At 48.4% G+C, this 16,319-nt stretch overlaps 1 protein-coding gene across 2 annotated transcripts in view; it reads left to right on the top strand.

Moving 5' to 3' along the window:
- FIBP (FGF1 intracellular binding protein) overlaps positions 1–16,319 on the top strand; it is a 227,821-nt gene that overhangs the window by 137,288 nt on the left and 74,214 nt on the right. For both annotated transcript variants that reach the window (XM_069645013.1, XM_069645014.1), the window contains exon 8: positions 4,262–4,325. In XM_069645013.1, the coding sequence (XP_069501114.1) occupies positions 4,262–4,325 (64 nt within the window). The remainder of the gene's footprint in view (positions 1–4,261; positions 4,326–16,319) is intronic.

Genomic DNA, 16,319 nt, shown 5'->3' with positions numbered 1-16,319 from the left:
CCTCATTTAAAAAACGCATGTTCTCACTAGTCTTCTGTCTCAGCTCTTATGTGCATTGATCCTTACCACATAGCAATTTTCTTATTGTTTTTGAGACTGCACCCGTGACCCTGAAAGGAGAAATAAAGGAATCACGGTGCTGTTGCACATATTACACATCATTATTCAGGAAAATGTGCAAATAGATCTCAACTCCTGTATAGAAGCCATGTCACATATTACACAAATGATTCCACATCAAAATGCCCAAATAAATAATTGAAATTGCTGGATTCGGTAAATGAGACTGCCAGTTTGTAAATAATTGTTAGGTCACAATGATCAGAGTTGCTATGCAGTAGTCCAGAATCAAAGTGCACTCTGGTGCAGTTTCCAATCTTTCAAATCGCTCTTGGTTCGCCATTGAGCCACATTTTCTATTTTGCTTAATAAGACAATCCCCTGTCTTTTTTACACTGCCTATTTCATAACGCTCAGTGTGTTCCTAGGTCTGTTACCGAGTGGAGCTCACTTATGAATGAAGCTATTAGTAGGTATTGCTACGTTAACCAGTCTGTTGGTATGCCCCCGGCGAGCTTACTTCTGTGGGTGCCATGGTCCTGACTGTAAGAGATACTCAGTGTCATGAGGCTGTTCCGTAGGGTTGTAGAGATCTCCTGTCTGCGACTCATATCTATCAAGTTGCAGAGTCGCCTGCTAATCCCGTCCCCTCCCGTGATGATGCCGCAGTGAACATGCGTCAATCACGTGAGCGGTGCGTCCCAGCATAGGAGTCAGACCGATCTGGCACTGTTCACGATTTGATTGTATCGTGCCCTGAATGTATTCTATTACTATATTTCAAGACAGCCGACACCTGTTCAATCAACCGTAAATGTTCAAAACAACTGTGTCTCTATTTTATAAGCACCGAGTGAAGCTGGACTTGCATCAAAGTCAATTCTGAGCTTTGCAAATACTGCACACCATCCCTGTTTTTCTCTGTACCTGGAAATGCACTTGTTGTGCTCTGTGTTGTCAGCTTTGTTAATTCCAGCACTCCTATTCCGAGTAAATGCATACTATAGTATGGGATGCAATGACCCTTGGTGTTAGTCGTTTTTTTTGCATACTGCTACCCCACAATATCTGTGTGTGCACTACTTGTGCTTTTGTATCAGCGTCCCTGTGGTTTGGTCAGTCTGCTACTGTTTGCCATACAATACCTTCATTTAGTCCAGTTTGGCCCGTCCTTAAACGAAAGATACACTTTTGTTCTCTCTTTAACAGTAAGGCCTGTATGTCTCCACCTTTCCATGGGCAAATTACCTTTTCAATGATCGTCATTCGTATATCTTTTGGGGTGCAATGGTGTTCCATAAAATGTGCCACCAAAGGTGCATTGTCCCGCCTTGATCGAATGCGTGACAAGTGGTCCTGTATGTTTTTTTCATGGGTTGACTCGTCATCCTCACATATTTCAGCGGGCAAGGGCATCAGATCAGGTATACAACGTTGCTTGTATTGCAATTTGTGAAAGAACTCTGTTTCCACAAGGTTCTAAGGTCTAGATCTATCGTCATAGTGCGTGATGTAAGTGAACACAGGTTGCATTGTCCACAAGGGGAATGTCCTTGTGGTTGATCAGTGCCCCACAGGCAGAATGTCTTGGCGTTCAGTGATGTCCTGAGGTTGGCAGAACTGGACAAGAGCATCTCTTTTTTTTCTTTTTTTTTTTATTATCGCAAAACACGGTTTTGGCATTGTGCAGGACCCCACATTCAATATGGGCCATCATTTCAGGATTTATTTTTTGACTCTGTTGGTTTTGTTTGAATAGCTAAAGACTGATGCGATCTGTTGCTCTCCCCGGGGTTGCTTGTCCTGTCGTAGGGTTGTATCCACAGGGATGTTCTGTGCTCTCTTTCTGGCATGTTTTATCATTTTTATTGGGTATCCCCTTTCTCTGAGGTAACTCGTCAGAGTTTGTGCTTGTGTAGCATACGCTTTGATCTCGCAGCAATTTCCTCTGTATCTCAAGAATTGCCCCAATGGTAAATTATTCAGTGATTCCTTGGGTGAAAACTAGTGTATGCCAGGAGAGAATTCCTATCTGTGTTTTTCTGGAAAACGGTGGTGGAAAGCTTCCCATTAAGGGCTATGATTTCTACATCCACAAAATTGATCGATTGTTTGCTAAAGGAATAGGAGAAGTTGAGATACCGGTTTCTCGAATACAACCATGCTATGAATTTGTCAAACGCTGTTCGGTTGCCGGTGAATATAATGAGTATATCATCTATATACCTGGTCCACATGGTGATCTGTTCGCTGAAGGGATTACCCTGTCAGTAGATATGTATGCTCTCAATGTCTGCCACATATAGATTGGCTACGGATGGCACAATGGTTGCCCCCATCGCCGTACCCAAGCACTGTTGATAAAAATCTGCTTTGTGCATGAAGAAATTCTGAGTCGGGGCTATTTCAGCTAGTTGGAGAATAAACAGCTATGGAATTTCTGTTCCCAGTAACTGTTCCTCAAGCACCTTATCAGTAATCAGAAGTGTCTCCATTTGGGGGATGTTAATGAAGAGTGATTCTATGTCAAGAGTAGCCCGGATCTGAGTATGAGGGTCGAACGTCAATGTTTCGATCATATTTAAGACTCCAGTGGTGTCTTTCAGATCTGAACGCATTTTAATTATTTCTGGTTTCAATAAGAAGTCTACAAACTGTGACAGGGTTCAAGAATGGAGTTGATCCCTGCCACAATTGGTCGACCCGTTGGTGGGAACATACCTTTGTGTATCTTTGAGAGGGTGTAAAAAGCAGGGATGTTTGGACGTTTTGACAAAGGAAACCTGCTTCCTTTTGGCTAATGTGCTCTTTGCATAGTGCCTCTTCTACGATCCCATTGATCAGTAGTCTCAGATTAGCAATAGGATCGCATGGCAGCTGTTGGTAGTTTTCCCTATTGTTTAAGAGCGAGGCGACCATCTGGTCATAGTCCTTAATTTTCAATTTAATGATGGCTCCCCCTTTTTCTGCTGATTTGATGATGATCTCAGAATTTTTGCTGAGATGTGTCGAGGCCATGCATTCCTTCTTGGATATATTTTGTAACCAGTGTATTTCTTGTGTTTCAATCTCCTCACGTTTCCCCAAGGATGGCTTTTTCAAAGGTGATGGATTCTGCTGTAATACTATTGGAGTAAAACGTGGATTTAAGGTGTAAACCAGTCACATCCTTCTGTTCATCCCCCTGATTGTTATCTGCTTTTTCACCAAAGTATTGTTTGAGTCTGATTTTGCGAATTAGGCATGCCAGTTCTAATTGAGTCTCAAAGGGATCATATGCTGCTGTTGCGACAAAGCTAAGCCTTTTCTGAAGAACTTTTAATTCATCACTGGACAACAAATACATGGATAGATTGATGACTAAAAGTTCTGTGGCGGTAGCCTCCCTCTTCCACGGCTAAATGTGATTCTGGGGAGTTGGGATTTGGCCTCTGCCTCATCCCCTTCCAATCTCTCGCTGGTATATAAAAAGCCTTTTAAACTGTTCCTGCCTTTGTTGATTTGATCTGTCTTGAAATTGTATGCTTTTCTCTCGATTGGTCTCTGTTCCAGACTATGTTCCGATCTTCTCCCGTAAATGTACTTGGTGTGCTGATTTGATCATTGTGACCTAACAATCATTTATACACTGCCAGTCTCGTTTTCTGAATCCAGCAATTTCAAGTATGTATTTGGTCAATTTGATATAGAATCATTTGTGTAGTATGTGACATGACTTCTATACAGGAGTTGCAATCTATATAAATTCTGTTTTCCTAGGCGGCACACCAGCGCAGCCTGGAGAGAGTTTAATGACAGGCAAGGACAGTTGGACAATCTCCCTGCTCTGGCTTGTCATTCCTGTCCTCCTCTTAGGATAGTTGCATAACCAGTGGTACTCCAGTCACTTCTTCTCCATTACTGTATGAATGCTGAGTGTGTTGCACCAGATAGTTATCAGGTGTGTTTGCGCTTTTTTTATGTTTAAATGCCGGTGAGCCATGCAGTTGAGTCACAAGGCTATGCCTCCCAGTGGTGTCCATTAAAACTATCAAGTCCTTCCTAGGACTGCAGAGATATAAATCAGTGCTAGTGGGCAGGCCTCCGTTTCCATTCATCAAAACCATAAAACTCTGCTTCTTCCTATGCCATCCATGACATAATGCAAACATAAAAGCAACGGGCGAAGAATTATTTTCCTAACACTTGTTTCTCTCCCCAGCTTGGTTTGCACGTCTCTACGAGGGAAAATCAGTGTCTTCCATGAGATGGAGACCAACTTCAAGGCAAGTCTGAAATAGCTTAGTAGTGTACGATGGCCTTGCCACATCCTCTCCCTGCTAGGGAGAACTTGCAGCAGTGTTGTGATATTGAGCATTGAAAACTACTTCCTCAACATACGTTTTTTTTTACAAACAATATATATTCAATCATCCTATAAGAGTTTCGAAGGCAAGAACCATGATTTATTTTTGACTTTCACTCTCTCATTAAGTGTACAGAAAACAGTGCTGGGCTTTAATACTTATGGAATAATGCATTTTACGATAGTTATTTTATCTTGTATTTGTATAGCGACATTTGTAATGGCTTTAAAGGACTGTTGTAGTTGAACAAAAACACAGTGCAGTCTGATATATAATATTTCTGAGGCTTGTGGATCTACATAGATCACCTGCTCTGCATAGTCTGACATCTAGTGGTAGTCTCAGAGTATTACAAGATTTGTTTTTGAAAGTCGAAAACGGATGTAGACAGGGCGTGTTAGTAATACTATCCCTAGTCTGACGTGTACTGTACCCATGGTCCTTCACGCGTCAAGTTCGGTCGCAAGTTGCAGAGTACCTTTGCAGGCTGAGGCCTTTGACTAGTTAAAAGTTTATTCATAGACTTCTCTATCTTTACTGTCCGCTTTTGCCGCAGCATCATCCAACTGCTCGACGGCCTTCGACAGACAACTCCATTGTCGACGACTTCACTGAATTGATGAGCAGACGCGGCCTTCACGGGCCTCTTCGGGCTTTGGCCCTTACAGTAGGGAGAAGGGGGGGTATTTCATACTGACGCCTTTTAGAGGATGCATATTCTGCCACGCCTTTTCCCTTTTTTCTCGCCTAACTGCCCTTTCCATTTATAATGGAAAAAACACCTTTTGAATGTTGCCCTACATGCCATAGAAAATTCCTGTGGAAGGCCACATACCGATTATGGAATTACTGGGGATCACCCTGAAAAGCTTTGCAAGTCCTGTAAACTTTTCCGCCCGCAAACTCTCAAAGACCGTTGTACCAAGCACTGAGCCGTCCATGCAATGCATGCCGAGGCCTCCATCGACGTGACAGAGGATTCCAGCAAGGGCAGTATCTGTTTCCTTAGCGACCCACGACTCCACTAAGCAGGCCGGCGAATCTGTGACGGAGACGACACCCGGTGGCTTTAGTACACATACGTTCCAAATACGTCCAAAAATATTAAGCACATAGCCCACCGCCGACATTCAACGAAATCGTCGAGCGTCGAGGCCCACTTGGTGTCCGCAGAAAAAGCCTCTAGATCTTCCCTGTCCTCTGGGCCATAGCTTACGCCTTCGCATCCGACAGGCCTCCGAAGCCATCCGGTTTGGACACCGCACGCAAAAAGACCATGCTGTCGTGCGCTAAAAAACTGACAGCGAAAGGCGCATCAGCATCCCCTAAACATACGCCTTAAATGCAAGAACTTATTAAAATAACAAGTCACACTACCCTGTTAAAGACAAGGTCACTGAAAAAATTGAAATCCTCAAAGCCTTTGTCTTCTCAAAGCTCTCAGGTTATGGATTTCTCCCCCCTGGTAGACAGACTCTTAGGGGCTATCTATCACAAGGGATCAGGCACCTTCTCAAGCCCCCCGTACACCTTCAGGCTTTCCACCCTCCTATAACTATACCCCTGAACAATTCAACAGAATTCTAAAGAGGATGTCATGCTTTGTTGACTTCATAGACGAGCATCCAGAAGAATGAACGTCCCTTAGAGACGCCTCACAGCCAGGGGATGCAAAACATCAACCCCCTGCCAATAAAACACGTCTTGACCCACAGCCAAGCACTTCCGCCATAGGTCCCCCAGCCTCCACCTACCAAGACCCCTCAAGACATGTATGGTGTTGATCTCTCAGGGTCGCAAGAGCCCGGCTCTCACGGGGACCTATATAGTCAGGACGAGTACTACGAGGATGACATCTATGTCATCCAGCCCCCTGACCACCAAGATCAGCCTGTAGAAGATTCACCTGGAGACATTCAGCTCCAATACAACAAACTGCTGCTGAAGGCTGCCCAAAATTTCAGTATTGCCACGCAAGAGGCACAAGGAGACAAAGACTTTGTGGAGTACGTTCTTGGCGACAGGAAGTCTGCCACTCAATTTATCCCATTGTTAGTCTATACAAAGACGTGTACAGCCCTCCTTACTTGCACCTAATTTCACAAGGGCGGTTAGCCCTAGAATCAAAAAATAAATCAGGACACTGCCCACAGATCCCCTGTATATTGGGGGTCAGCTAAAACATGATTTGCTGGTCGTCACCACTACCAGAAAAGGGTTGTTACTCCCCTGACGTCGGCTGAAGCCCCGCCAGGCAAAAAAAGTAAAAATATCAACACTTTCGGAAGGAAGGTTGACTCCTCAGCAGCATAGCAAGCTAGAATTGCAAATAACACTACTCTCCTAGCTAGTTATGGCTGCCAAAAGTGGGATGACTTTGAACACAAGGTATAATTGGTTCCAGACCCATAAAATCACAATGATTAAGCACCATCTCAGAGGGCAAGCAGGTATCTAACTGCATCCTTAAGAATAATCTCGATGCGGCAGACAATGCAGGCCGCATCATCGTAGAAGGCACACTCATCAAGCACCATGCCTGGCTCAGACAGTCTGGTTTTAAGCTAGAGACTCTGGCCACCCTCCTTAACATGCCGGTGGAACCTAATGTCCTTTTCAGTAAGGTTGCCGAAGACGCCCTCAAGAGCCCGAAGGAAGAGTATGACAATTAACCAACAAACCCTACATACAACGGTGCTCCTCAAACTCCAGATGGTTTTGGGGTCAGCGCTCACAACGATCTTCCGGATACACTCAGGGTGGACAGTCTTCATCTTGGGGCTCATCGCAAGGACACTCTTCCTCTTCTGGTTTTCAAAGAGGAAATAAAAGATCCAGAGGAAGAGGCAGAACCTCACCTGGAGAGGCTCCACCCCTCCCAAACAATGACTCAACAGGTCACCTCCCATGCCACCTCAGTATTCAGTCGAATTTCACACTTCACCCACGCATGGGAGAGGATGACGTCAGACAATTGGGTATTGTCCACCGTGGCTGGTGGGTATTGCATCAAACTTTTACAAAAGCCACCAAACCACCCACCAAAACACAGAAAGATGACGACAGAGGAGCAGCGCATACTATTAGCAGAAGACACTGCTGGAGAAGGACGCCACAGAGATCGTCCCAGCAAACCAGGTAAACAAGGGTATTTATTCAACGCACTTCCTTGTGCCAAAAAAAGACCTGTCCATGCACCCAGTCTTAGATCTGGAGCCTGCGAACAAGTATATCAAGCCACACAAGTTTTGCATGACCACGGTTCAAGAAGTAATCCCCTTCTTAAAACAGGGGTACTACATGGCGATATTGGATATGAAAGATGCATACTTTCATATTTCAATGCTCCCAGCGCAAAGAAAATATCTACGATTCAAAATAGCGGGAGTATACTACCAGTTCAAAGTGCTCCCCTTCGGTATAGCCTCAGCACAAGAGTATTCACAAAGGTGCTCGCAGTAGTGGCAGCACACCTGTGCAGACAGTCAATCCCCATATACCCTTATCCGGTGATTAGCCAGAAGGGAAGAAGGAGGAAGCAGGGGCCCCAATCGGAAGGATATCCGTTTTGCTGGCATTGAGCCAGAGTTCATTGGAAGAGCACCAAGCCTGGCAGTCAGGGATGAAGGAAGGTGTGAGTGAGTCACCAGGAAGTCTGAAAAAGAGTTGTGTCATCTGCATAACACTGGAAGTTGGGAGTGAAGGAGGAGATTAGGCCTACCAGCAGAGCAAGGTAGATGTTAAAGAGCCACAGGGAGAAGATAGATCCCTGCGGGACACCACATAAGGAGAAGGATGTAGGAGAGGAGAAGGTATTCAGGATGACATGGGAAGAGCGGTCAGGAAAGAAGTCAAACCATTCCAGTACCCGTTCTGAGATACCAAGGGTATTGTGAAGCCTTTGTATGAAGGTGGAATGGTTGACAGTGTCAACACAGAAGAGAGATCAAGTAGAATGAGGACAGCTGGAGAGTGGGAGTCAAGGGATGCAAGCAGTTCTTCATGGGTATTCAGAAGAGCAGTTTCCATGCCTCTGGATGCTCGGAATCCAGATTGATAATCTTGAAGACGACCGACAAGTTCAATGTGCGAAATGAGTTGGGGCAAGTCCCCTTTGGACTGGTGTTTGAATGGGAGGAGGGTCCAAAAGCGTATTAAGTCTACCCAAAAGGGATTCAACCTCGTGCAGCTGGATGTGAGCCAGAGCCTCCATGAAGATCTCCACACCCAGTTGGAGATCCGCTCAAGGCTCAGGCCATGGGAATGGGCAACAGCAGGAGAACTATGCAGAAGGAGGGCCACACTGTGGGGTCCACAATGAAGAGCTGGAGGGGAGGCTGCAGGAGGAAAACCAGTTGACGGATAACAGCAAGGGAGGAGGAGCCTGCAAGTAGTTTTGCCTGAGGGGTGGTGGACTATGAAGGTAGGAAATTGGGCTGTGGGAGCGCAGTAGGACATTCCATCTTGGTCTCAACGAGGGCAGGGGCACCGGGGTGGGGGTGGTACAAGGATGAGGGGGCAGGGATGGGAGGGGAAGGAAGATCCTGAAGTTGGGGGTGGGATGGACAGGGTGGGGGGAGGGGACCGGAGGTTGGGGGCCGGAGCCAAGGGGGGGCAGGGAAGGGGCCTATCGCAGGGAAGGGGGCAAGAGAGTTCAGCCAAGTCTCTAGAGCGAGAGGGGTGGAGGATAGGGGGTCAGCCATGAGGAGGGGGCAGGGAGGAGGCGCCAAAGGGGAATAGAGGAGTGGGTGCCCATGAATAACATCCATTCAAGTGGTCAACACACAATGTGAGAGGGCTTAACTCCCCTCTCAAGAGGAAAACACTGGAGCAGTTCACTAAGAAATCAGGTCTGGATATACTTGTGATTCAGGAGACCCATCTCATGAGGAAAGACCAGAGGAGACTCAAACTACAGAGATTTTCTCAAATCTTCCATGCCTCCAGCCCAACCAAGACATGTGGAGTGGCATTGGCTATACGGAATGGGATAGACCTCAGGGTAAAGTGCTCCAAGGCAGACGGAAAAGGCAAATTTGTGATGGTAATGGGGGGGAATACTTGGGGATCAACATACACACTGGCCTCAATTTATGCGTCTAACTGTGGGCCTTTTTGAAGGAATTCTTTTTATACACTTGAGGGGTTTGCTAAGGGTCATATAATCTTACTGGGTGACTTTAATCTGGCCTGGTCTGTGGAATTGGACAGGCGCTTGGTGGGAACCTCAAACTGAGGGGCTGTGGTTTCTCCCATATTACGAGATTTGAGGCCCTGGGACTACGGGACGTCTTGAGGGGAAAAAGGGGGACAGGGATGGCTTTACTTTCTTTTCCAGCGTGCATGGAACGCAATTCTTCATAGACTGTTTCGGTGTCAGCCACGCAGTGGTCACGATGGAACTGCATCTGTCAGGGCGCAGGGCAGGGGTCTGGAAGGCACCGGGAGAGTTGTTAAGGGACCCAGTTATCAGGGGAACTGGAGGAAAAGATTAGGAACTTTATTGATATGAACAAAGCCTTGGACACTGGGGAAAACATCCGATGGGATGCTTTCAAACCCACAATGCATGGTGAATTTTTAGCCGCAAAGGCACAGAGGGGAAGGCAATTGAGGGTGCTTGAATCGCAGCTGCAGGCTGAGGTGGAAGAGAATAAAATATGAGTGCTTGATACCCCCTCCAAGAGGCTCATGAGGGGATACCGACAGGGGGGTGGGTCAACTTAATGTTCCTAGAACTAAGAGAGCGGAGAGGTCATTACTATTCGTCCACCAGCGGTACTACGCGAAAGCCAACAAGGCGGACACGCTCCTGGCGCAGCTACTCAGAGGGGCAGCGAGTAATAAAACCATTGCAGCTATAATAGATGACCAGGCACTCCGCCCCCCTCCCCCGCACAGAAGAAATTCAGGAGTGCTTTGCCAACTATTAATCAGATTTGTACTCGTCCCATGGCCCGTCGAGTCAGTTGCAGATAAACCTCCTGGATCAGATTCAACTGTCTGAGGTGGGAGCTGAGGCCAGGGAAACGCTATGGCATGAGATCACGATGGAAGAGGTGCAGAGTATCATAGCGGCCCTTCCCCCAAATGAAGTGCCTGGGCCAGACGGCTTTATGGCAGCCAACTACAAGGCATTCGTGGGAGTCTTAATCTCTCATCTTATTAACTTGTTTAATCACTTTCGAGAGTCTGGCAGAGTGCCGGCATCCATGACGGAGTGAAAACAATTGAAAATCAATAAAAAGAATTGAGAATTTTTAAAATTAATTTCAATATGTATAGTTTTGCTTCAACAACAATTGGTGTATTTCTAAAAGAGCATTACCCATCTTTACAGCTAGAGACAGTTAACTCGTAGTCAGTGATCTATTCCAGAAGAATTCTTCCCAATAAGGATTCACAAGTCCAAATGCTACTAAAGTGCATAAAACTCACATTTCTATTCCCTTCACAAATGGATTAGCAAATGCTTATTGACCAACTAAAACTCTGAAAATACAGTTAAAACTACGGTAATACATTTCTAAAAAGTACAAATACTAATAAAATATTATAACAACAATATAAAAATTAACTGCAGCATATTTTATAGATATCAGGGAAGCAGTTGTGGTGAAATAGGATTTGTTCTGAGGACAACTTTGTCTTTGTGGATTATGAAGAAAGGGTCTTCAATGGACAAAGCCTGTAGCTCACTGTCTCGTCTTATAGAGGGGATGGCTACTAGGAATGCAGTTTTGAAAGTCAAATGTTTTAGGCTGGCCTTTTGCATAGGCTCAAAGGGCAGACCCATGAGCTTGGAGAGCATGACATTAAGATCCCAGCCCGGTGGAGGGTTAGAGATGGGAGGCTATAGCCTCTTTACCCCTTCCATGAATGCTTTAATGACAGGAACTTTCCACTAGGACACCTTGTTTTGTGAAGCGGTGTAAGCTGACAGAGCCGCCAGGTGTAGAGTTGAATACCAGGCCAGAGTCTAGTAGGTAAAGCATATAATGTAGAATGTTAGCTGGTCAAAATTCTGTTGGGTTTAGGGTTTGTGACCTGCACCAATATCACAAATCTCTTCTACTTGTTGAAATAGCAGTGCCTGGTGTTGGGTTTACGTGCCTCCTTTAGGATATCCATGCCCCTTTGTGGAAGATTTATGTGGCCAAATTCTATGACTAGGACAAGGGTGGAGGGATGCTCCCTTGTATTGTGTTAAGCATGTTGTAGGGGCATGGGCGCTTGATTGGGTCGCACATCGCCAGTTTGAGAAATGTAATAACCAAGGTTGTCTCGCCCATATAGGAGCAACCAGGATTAGAGTTGCTTGTTCCTGGTGCATCTTGTGCACAATCCTGCTGAGGAGTGGCGTTGGAGGAAAAGCGTAAGCAAATTTCCCTCACCAGTTCATCCATATGCCGTTCTCCTTGGACCCTGGTTGGGGAAACCTGGACGCGAAGTCTGGGGATTGGGCATTTAGACTTGTGGCGAACAAATCTAACTGGGGATGACACCATTGGGAGAAGACTCTGTCTAGGATTTATTAATTTGCATTGTTTGGATATCTTAATTGAGTTGCCAGTCGTGTTCTTCTGATAGAGGGTATCTGCTTAGAGAGCCTGCCAGAGCATTGAGTTCTCCTGGAACGTGTTGAGAGGTTAGGAACATGTTCCGCTTGAGTGCCCACTTCCATATTTCTGGGATAGTTTGGACAGACTTTGAGAATGTGTTCCTCCTTGCTTGTTTATGTAGAACATGGCTGTTGTGCTGTCTGTGAAGACTTGCATTGAGTGAGGCATCTGTAGTTACGATTGCTTGAGCTGTTGAAACTCGAAAGAGTTTTCCTTTTAGCAAGTTGTCCCTGGACCACCAGCTTAGAGCCTGTACCAAGGTTAGCGAAACAACCACTAGATCGTCCCACTGACCGCTTGCCTGAGACCATTGTTTCGCTAACCACTCCTGCATTGGGCGCATGCCCAGGTACGTGTCTGGAACCAAGTGAATGCATGAGGCCATCATCCTAAGCAAGTGCATTGCTTTGCATACTTTCATCTGGTGACTGGCTTGTAGTGAGATACTTGCAACAGCATGTTTTGTAATCTCTCGTTTGACGGGAATGCCAGCTCCTCTTTTGTCTTTAGAATTGCTCCCAGAAATTGTTTTATTTGGCTGGGAACCAGACTTGATTTCTTTTCGTTGATGGAGAAACCCAAATTGAAAAGAAGGTGCATCATTTTTTGTGAGTTTTGTCTGCAGATTTGAGGAGATTCCCCGGTGATTAGCCAGAAGCAAAACTGAGATCCTTCCGATTGTGACCCATGTTCCCTCCTTCTTGCCTTCTATCTGGCCTCCCACCTTGGGCTCTCCCCTGCTCCTTCTTCTGAAGCTAGAAACCTTGGTGTCATCTTTGACTCGTCTCTCTCCGTCCTTCCTCACACGCAGGACATTGCCCAGAAGTCCCACTTCCAACTCTTCCTTCTCAAAGGAATTCTCCCATTTCTCACTTCCCCCAGAAGCTCAATTTTTGTATTATTGTTTATTATTTTGTATTATTGTTTATTATTTTGTATTATTGAATGGGGTGACTTGTAGGGGCCGATTCATGGAACAAACGTGTGCCGAAAATCTATGCGCAAGCAGGCGCAAACGCGAAAAAACAGGCGCACGCGCACACGTGCGATTCATGGAAGTCCCTGCACGTGTTTTCCTCGGGATGTGCGCCAAACCTGTGCATGGCGCACACGTCACTGAAACATCCCGAACGGCGTGCGCGACGCGCACAGTGAAAGCGCACAACCTCAGCGCACACACCAAAAAGGGGGCGGAACACGGGGCGTAACGCGCGGAATGGGGAACAACGCGCGAAAATAAGGGCGTAACTGGGATGTACTGCTGGGAAGCAGACGGAACGCCCACACGCACGCGAACCACACGTATTCATGGAATCGAATAGGGCAAAGCCGCGCACGGCCAAAGACACGCACAGGCCTAAACACGTCCGCCACACGAAGGCAGGCGGTAGCGTCCCTGCGCATCACAAAAGCGCCAATATACAGCAATGATGAATGTCCCATACTGCTATTGTGCCTGGGGTTCGCGTGAAGTTTCTCACGCGATCGGGCCTGGGGGAGCGGGCTACGTGTATTACGGGGGTTCGCGTGAAGTTTCTCACGTGCTCGGGCCTGGGGGAGCGGGCTACGTGTATTACGGGGGTTCGCGTGAAGTTTCTCACGCGATCGGGCCTGGGGGAGCGGGCTACGTGTATTACGGGGGTTCGCGTGAAGTTTCCACCGTCTGCCTTGCGTGTAGAAGAACGCGTAGCCAACACCCGCTGTGAAGTAATAGCGTGTGAACCCCAACGGCTGGAAAACACATGCACCGCACCCCACAAAAAGCACGTACAGAGCAATGTAAAGGCACGTGGGATCTACAAGCCCTGCCAGGGAAACGCCCGTGCGCGAAACGTCACAGACGCGCTTACGCACTAAGGGCCTTTGGTCCAATGAAATCGCATATGCGCGCTTACACGCTAAGGGCCTTTCCTCGATTTACACGCAGATGTGCAAGATTTTCACGTGCCAAATCACACCGTGTCAAGCTGGCCACGCGTAAGCACAAGGAAGACCACGCTCCTGCCCAAAAGGCCGAATTACTGCCCCCCAGAGCCCCGAGCAGCCTCCCACGAGCCATCTGCTGCTGCCTGCCTGCTGCCACCGTGCCCTGCCATTAGGTGCCTGCACATCAGCCATCTGCAGGGGTCCATTTGCTGTGTCCACCCCTGCTGGAACAGAAGACTCCCGACTGGGATACCATCGCTCCACAGCCCAGCCCCAGGACCCAGTTGCCCACCCACTCCTGCCTCTGGGGTTGCCATGTCGGGCACTACAACATCTGGCACCACTGGCAACCCCCGGCCAGAGAGGCAGAGGGGCACCAGCTTCACTGCCACCGAAGTTGGTGTCCTGGTGGAGCAAGTCCTGGGGCATTATAATGCCCTCTTCGAAAGTAAGCGCGCCAACAAGGAAGGTCGCACTCGGATCTGGACGGACATCGTGACTGCCATCAACGCGGAGGGGGTGGCAGTCCGCGACTACCAACATGTCAAGAAGCACTGGGATGACTGCAGGTCCAGGACCCTCTTGAAGGCCTGGCGCCTCGTGGAGGGGGGCCGGGGCCGCATGAGTACCATCCAGATGAGGGTCCTGGAACGCATAGGCCCAGCGCTCCACACCCAGATCCTTGAGAGGCAGACCCGTCTGGAGTTGAGCGGTAAGTGGCCAAGCATTGCTGTGTGAGACAGGGCATGTCGCAGTGTGCTGGTTGTCTGATACTTGCCTGTATGTGTGACATAGGCCATGTATGCATGTGTGTGTGCAGGGACGTCATGCATGTGAGACCAGTAATGTGTGAACCACACGGTTGGTGCATGTGTTCAAATGCAACATGGGTTGCCCTATGCGGAATGGCCACATGAAAGCATGCCAGTCTCTGTTCCTGGACATGGGTGGGGGTGAGGGATGGGTGCTGATGCCATGTACATGTATGCTGTCCATGTCTGTGTGTCTGACCTGCGTGTCTGTGACTTGTGAATGCCAGGGATGCATGACACATGTCTGTCGCAATGTTCAGGTTCACTGATGCAGCCTAGTCATCCTTGTATCCACTGTGTCTGTGGTGTACGAGGCCAGATGGATGAAACGAGGGTGAAGTGTGTGCATGTGATAGGCATGGCCCATGATGCATGTGAGTTCCAAAACAACATTGTATGTTTCAAGAATCCCTTGGACATGTATGCTAATGTCCATAGCATGCGCCATGCCTGTTACCGCATGTGTTTTACCTGCACTGAGCCATGTGTTGTGGAGGGACATGATGGAAGTGATCTTTGACAGTGCCACTCATCTGCTATTGCTTCCTGTCTAGGGGACCATTGTACAGTACCCTGATGCTTGTGTTCTATGTCTCCCTCTACACAGCGCCACGTGAAGAAGAGGGCGGAGACGGCTCTGTGGAGCAAAGCGGCGGGGATGCCCCCACTGCTGCAGCGGAAGGGGTGGGTGAGCCCCCACAGGGGCTTGCAACGGCGGAAGACGGGGTGGAGCCATCCAGGTTGGTGGTTTCCACAGAGGAGGAGGAGGCCGCTACTGAGGCGCACATGGGGCCTGGTGGGGGCATCCCTGCTGGTGCAAGTGTTGCAGTCCAGGGGCAGGGGCAGGAGGCAGCACAGGTCGCCGTGGAGGGGCCTGTTCATGTCACTGTCCCTGACACTGTGACTGCACCACCATGCACCAGCAGGGATGCCCCATCCCAGGCCCGTCCGCAGGTAGGGGGGATGTCCATGTCATCTGACTCCCCTCCACCTGCGGACAAGGGGACCCCTGGCCGTATGGAGAAGGTCCTGATTGGTGTCGCGCTGCGCACAGGTGCAATTCGTGATGAGGTGCGTGCTTCCCGGGAGGAGCATGCACGTCATGACGGAGAGCACCGTGCCAACGTGGCCCAGTTGGGATCGGCCATGGTCGGGGGTTTCCTACATGTGTCGGCCAATCTGGCGACCCTCTCCTCCTCTGTGGAGACTATGCACCAGTCGTTCTCCATGCTGTCTTCCGGCCCAGATGCCACCAGGGCCCCCTGTGGACCTGCCCCGACCAATGCAGCCGGCTCGGTGGGGTCCCATCCCTGCCACAGTCGGGAGTCGGAGGTCCAGCAGGGGTGGACACACGTGCAACTGGACCCCAGCAGATGGAGGATGTGACGGCATCATCGGGCAGGGCACGTGCACAACGGCGTCGGTGGATTCCATCAGCCTGGATGCCGTCGTGCTGACACAGGCAGTTGCGTCTGAGGCAGCGGCAGGCTCAACGTGGGAGGCATCATGGCTCGGGGCCATCAACAGCAGGGGTGCAGGCATCGGCCGTAGGG

The sequence above is a fragment of the Ambystoma mexicanum genome, chromosome 2p, assembly GCF_040938575.1.
Source record: "Ambystoma mexicanum isolate Mex_15411 chromosome 2p, UKY_AmexF1_1, whole genome shotgun sequence".
Lineage (NCBI taxonomy): Eukaryota > Metazoa > Chordata > Amphibia > Caudata > Ambystomatidae > Ambystoma > Ambystoma mexicanum.
This window is presented reverse-complemented; position numbering and strand designations above follow the sequence as displayed.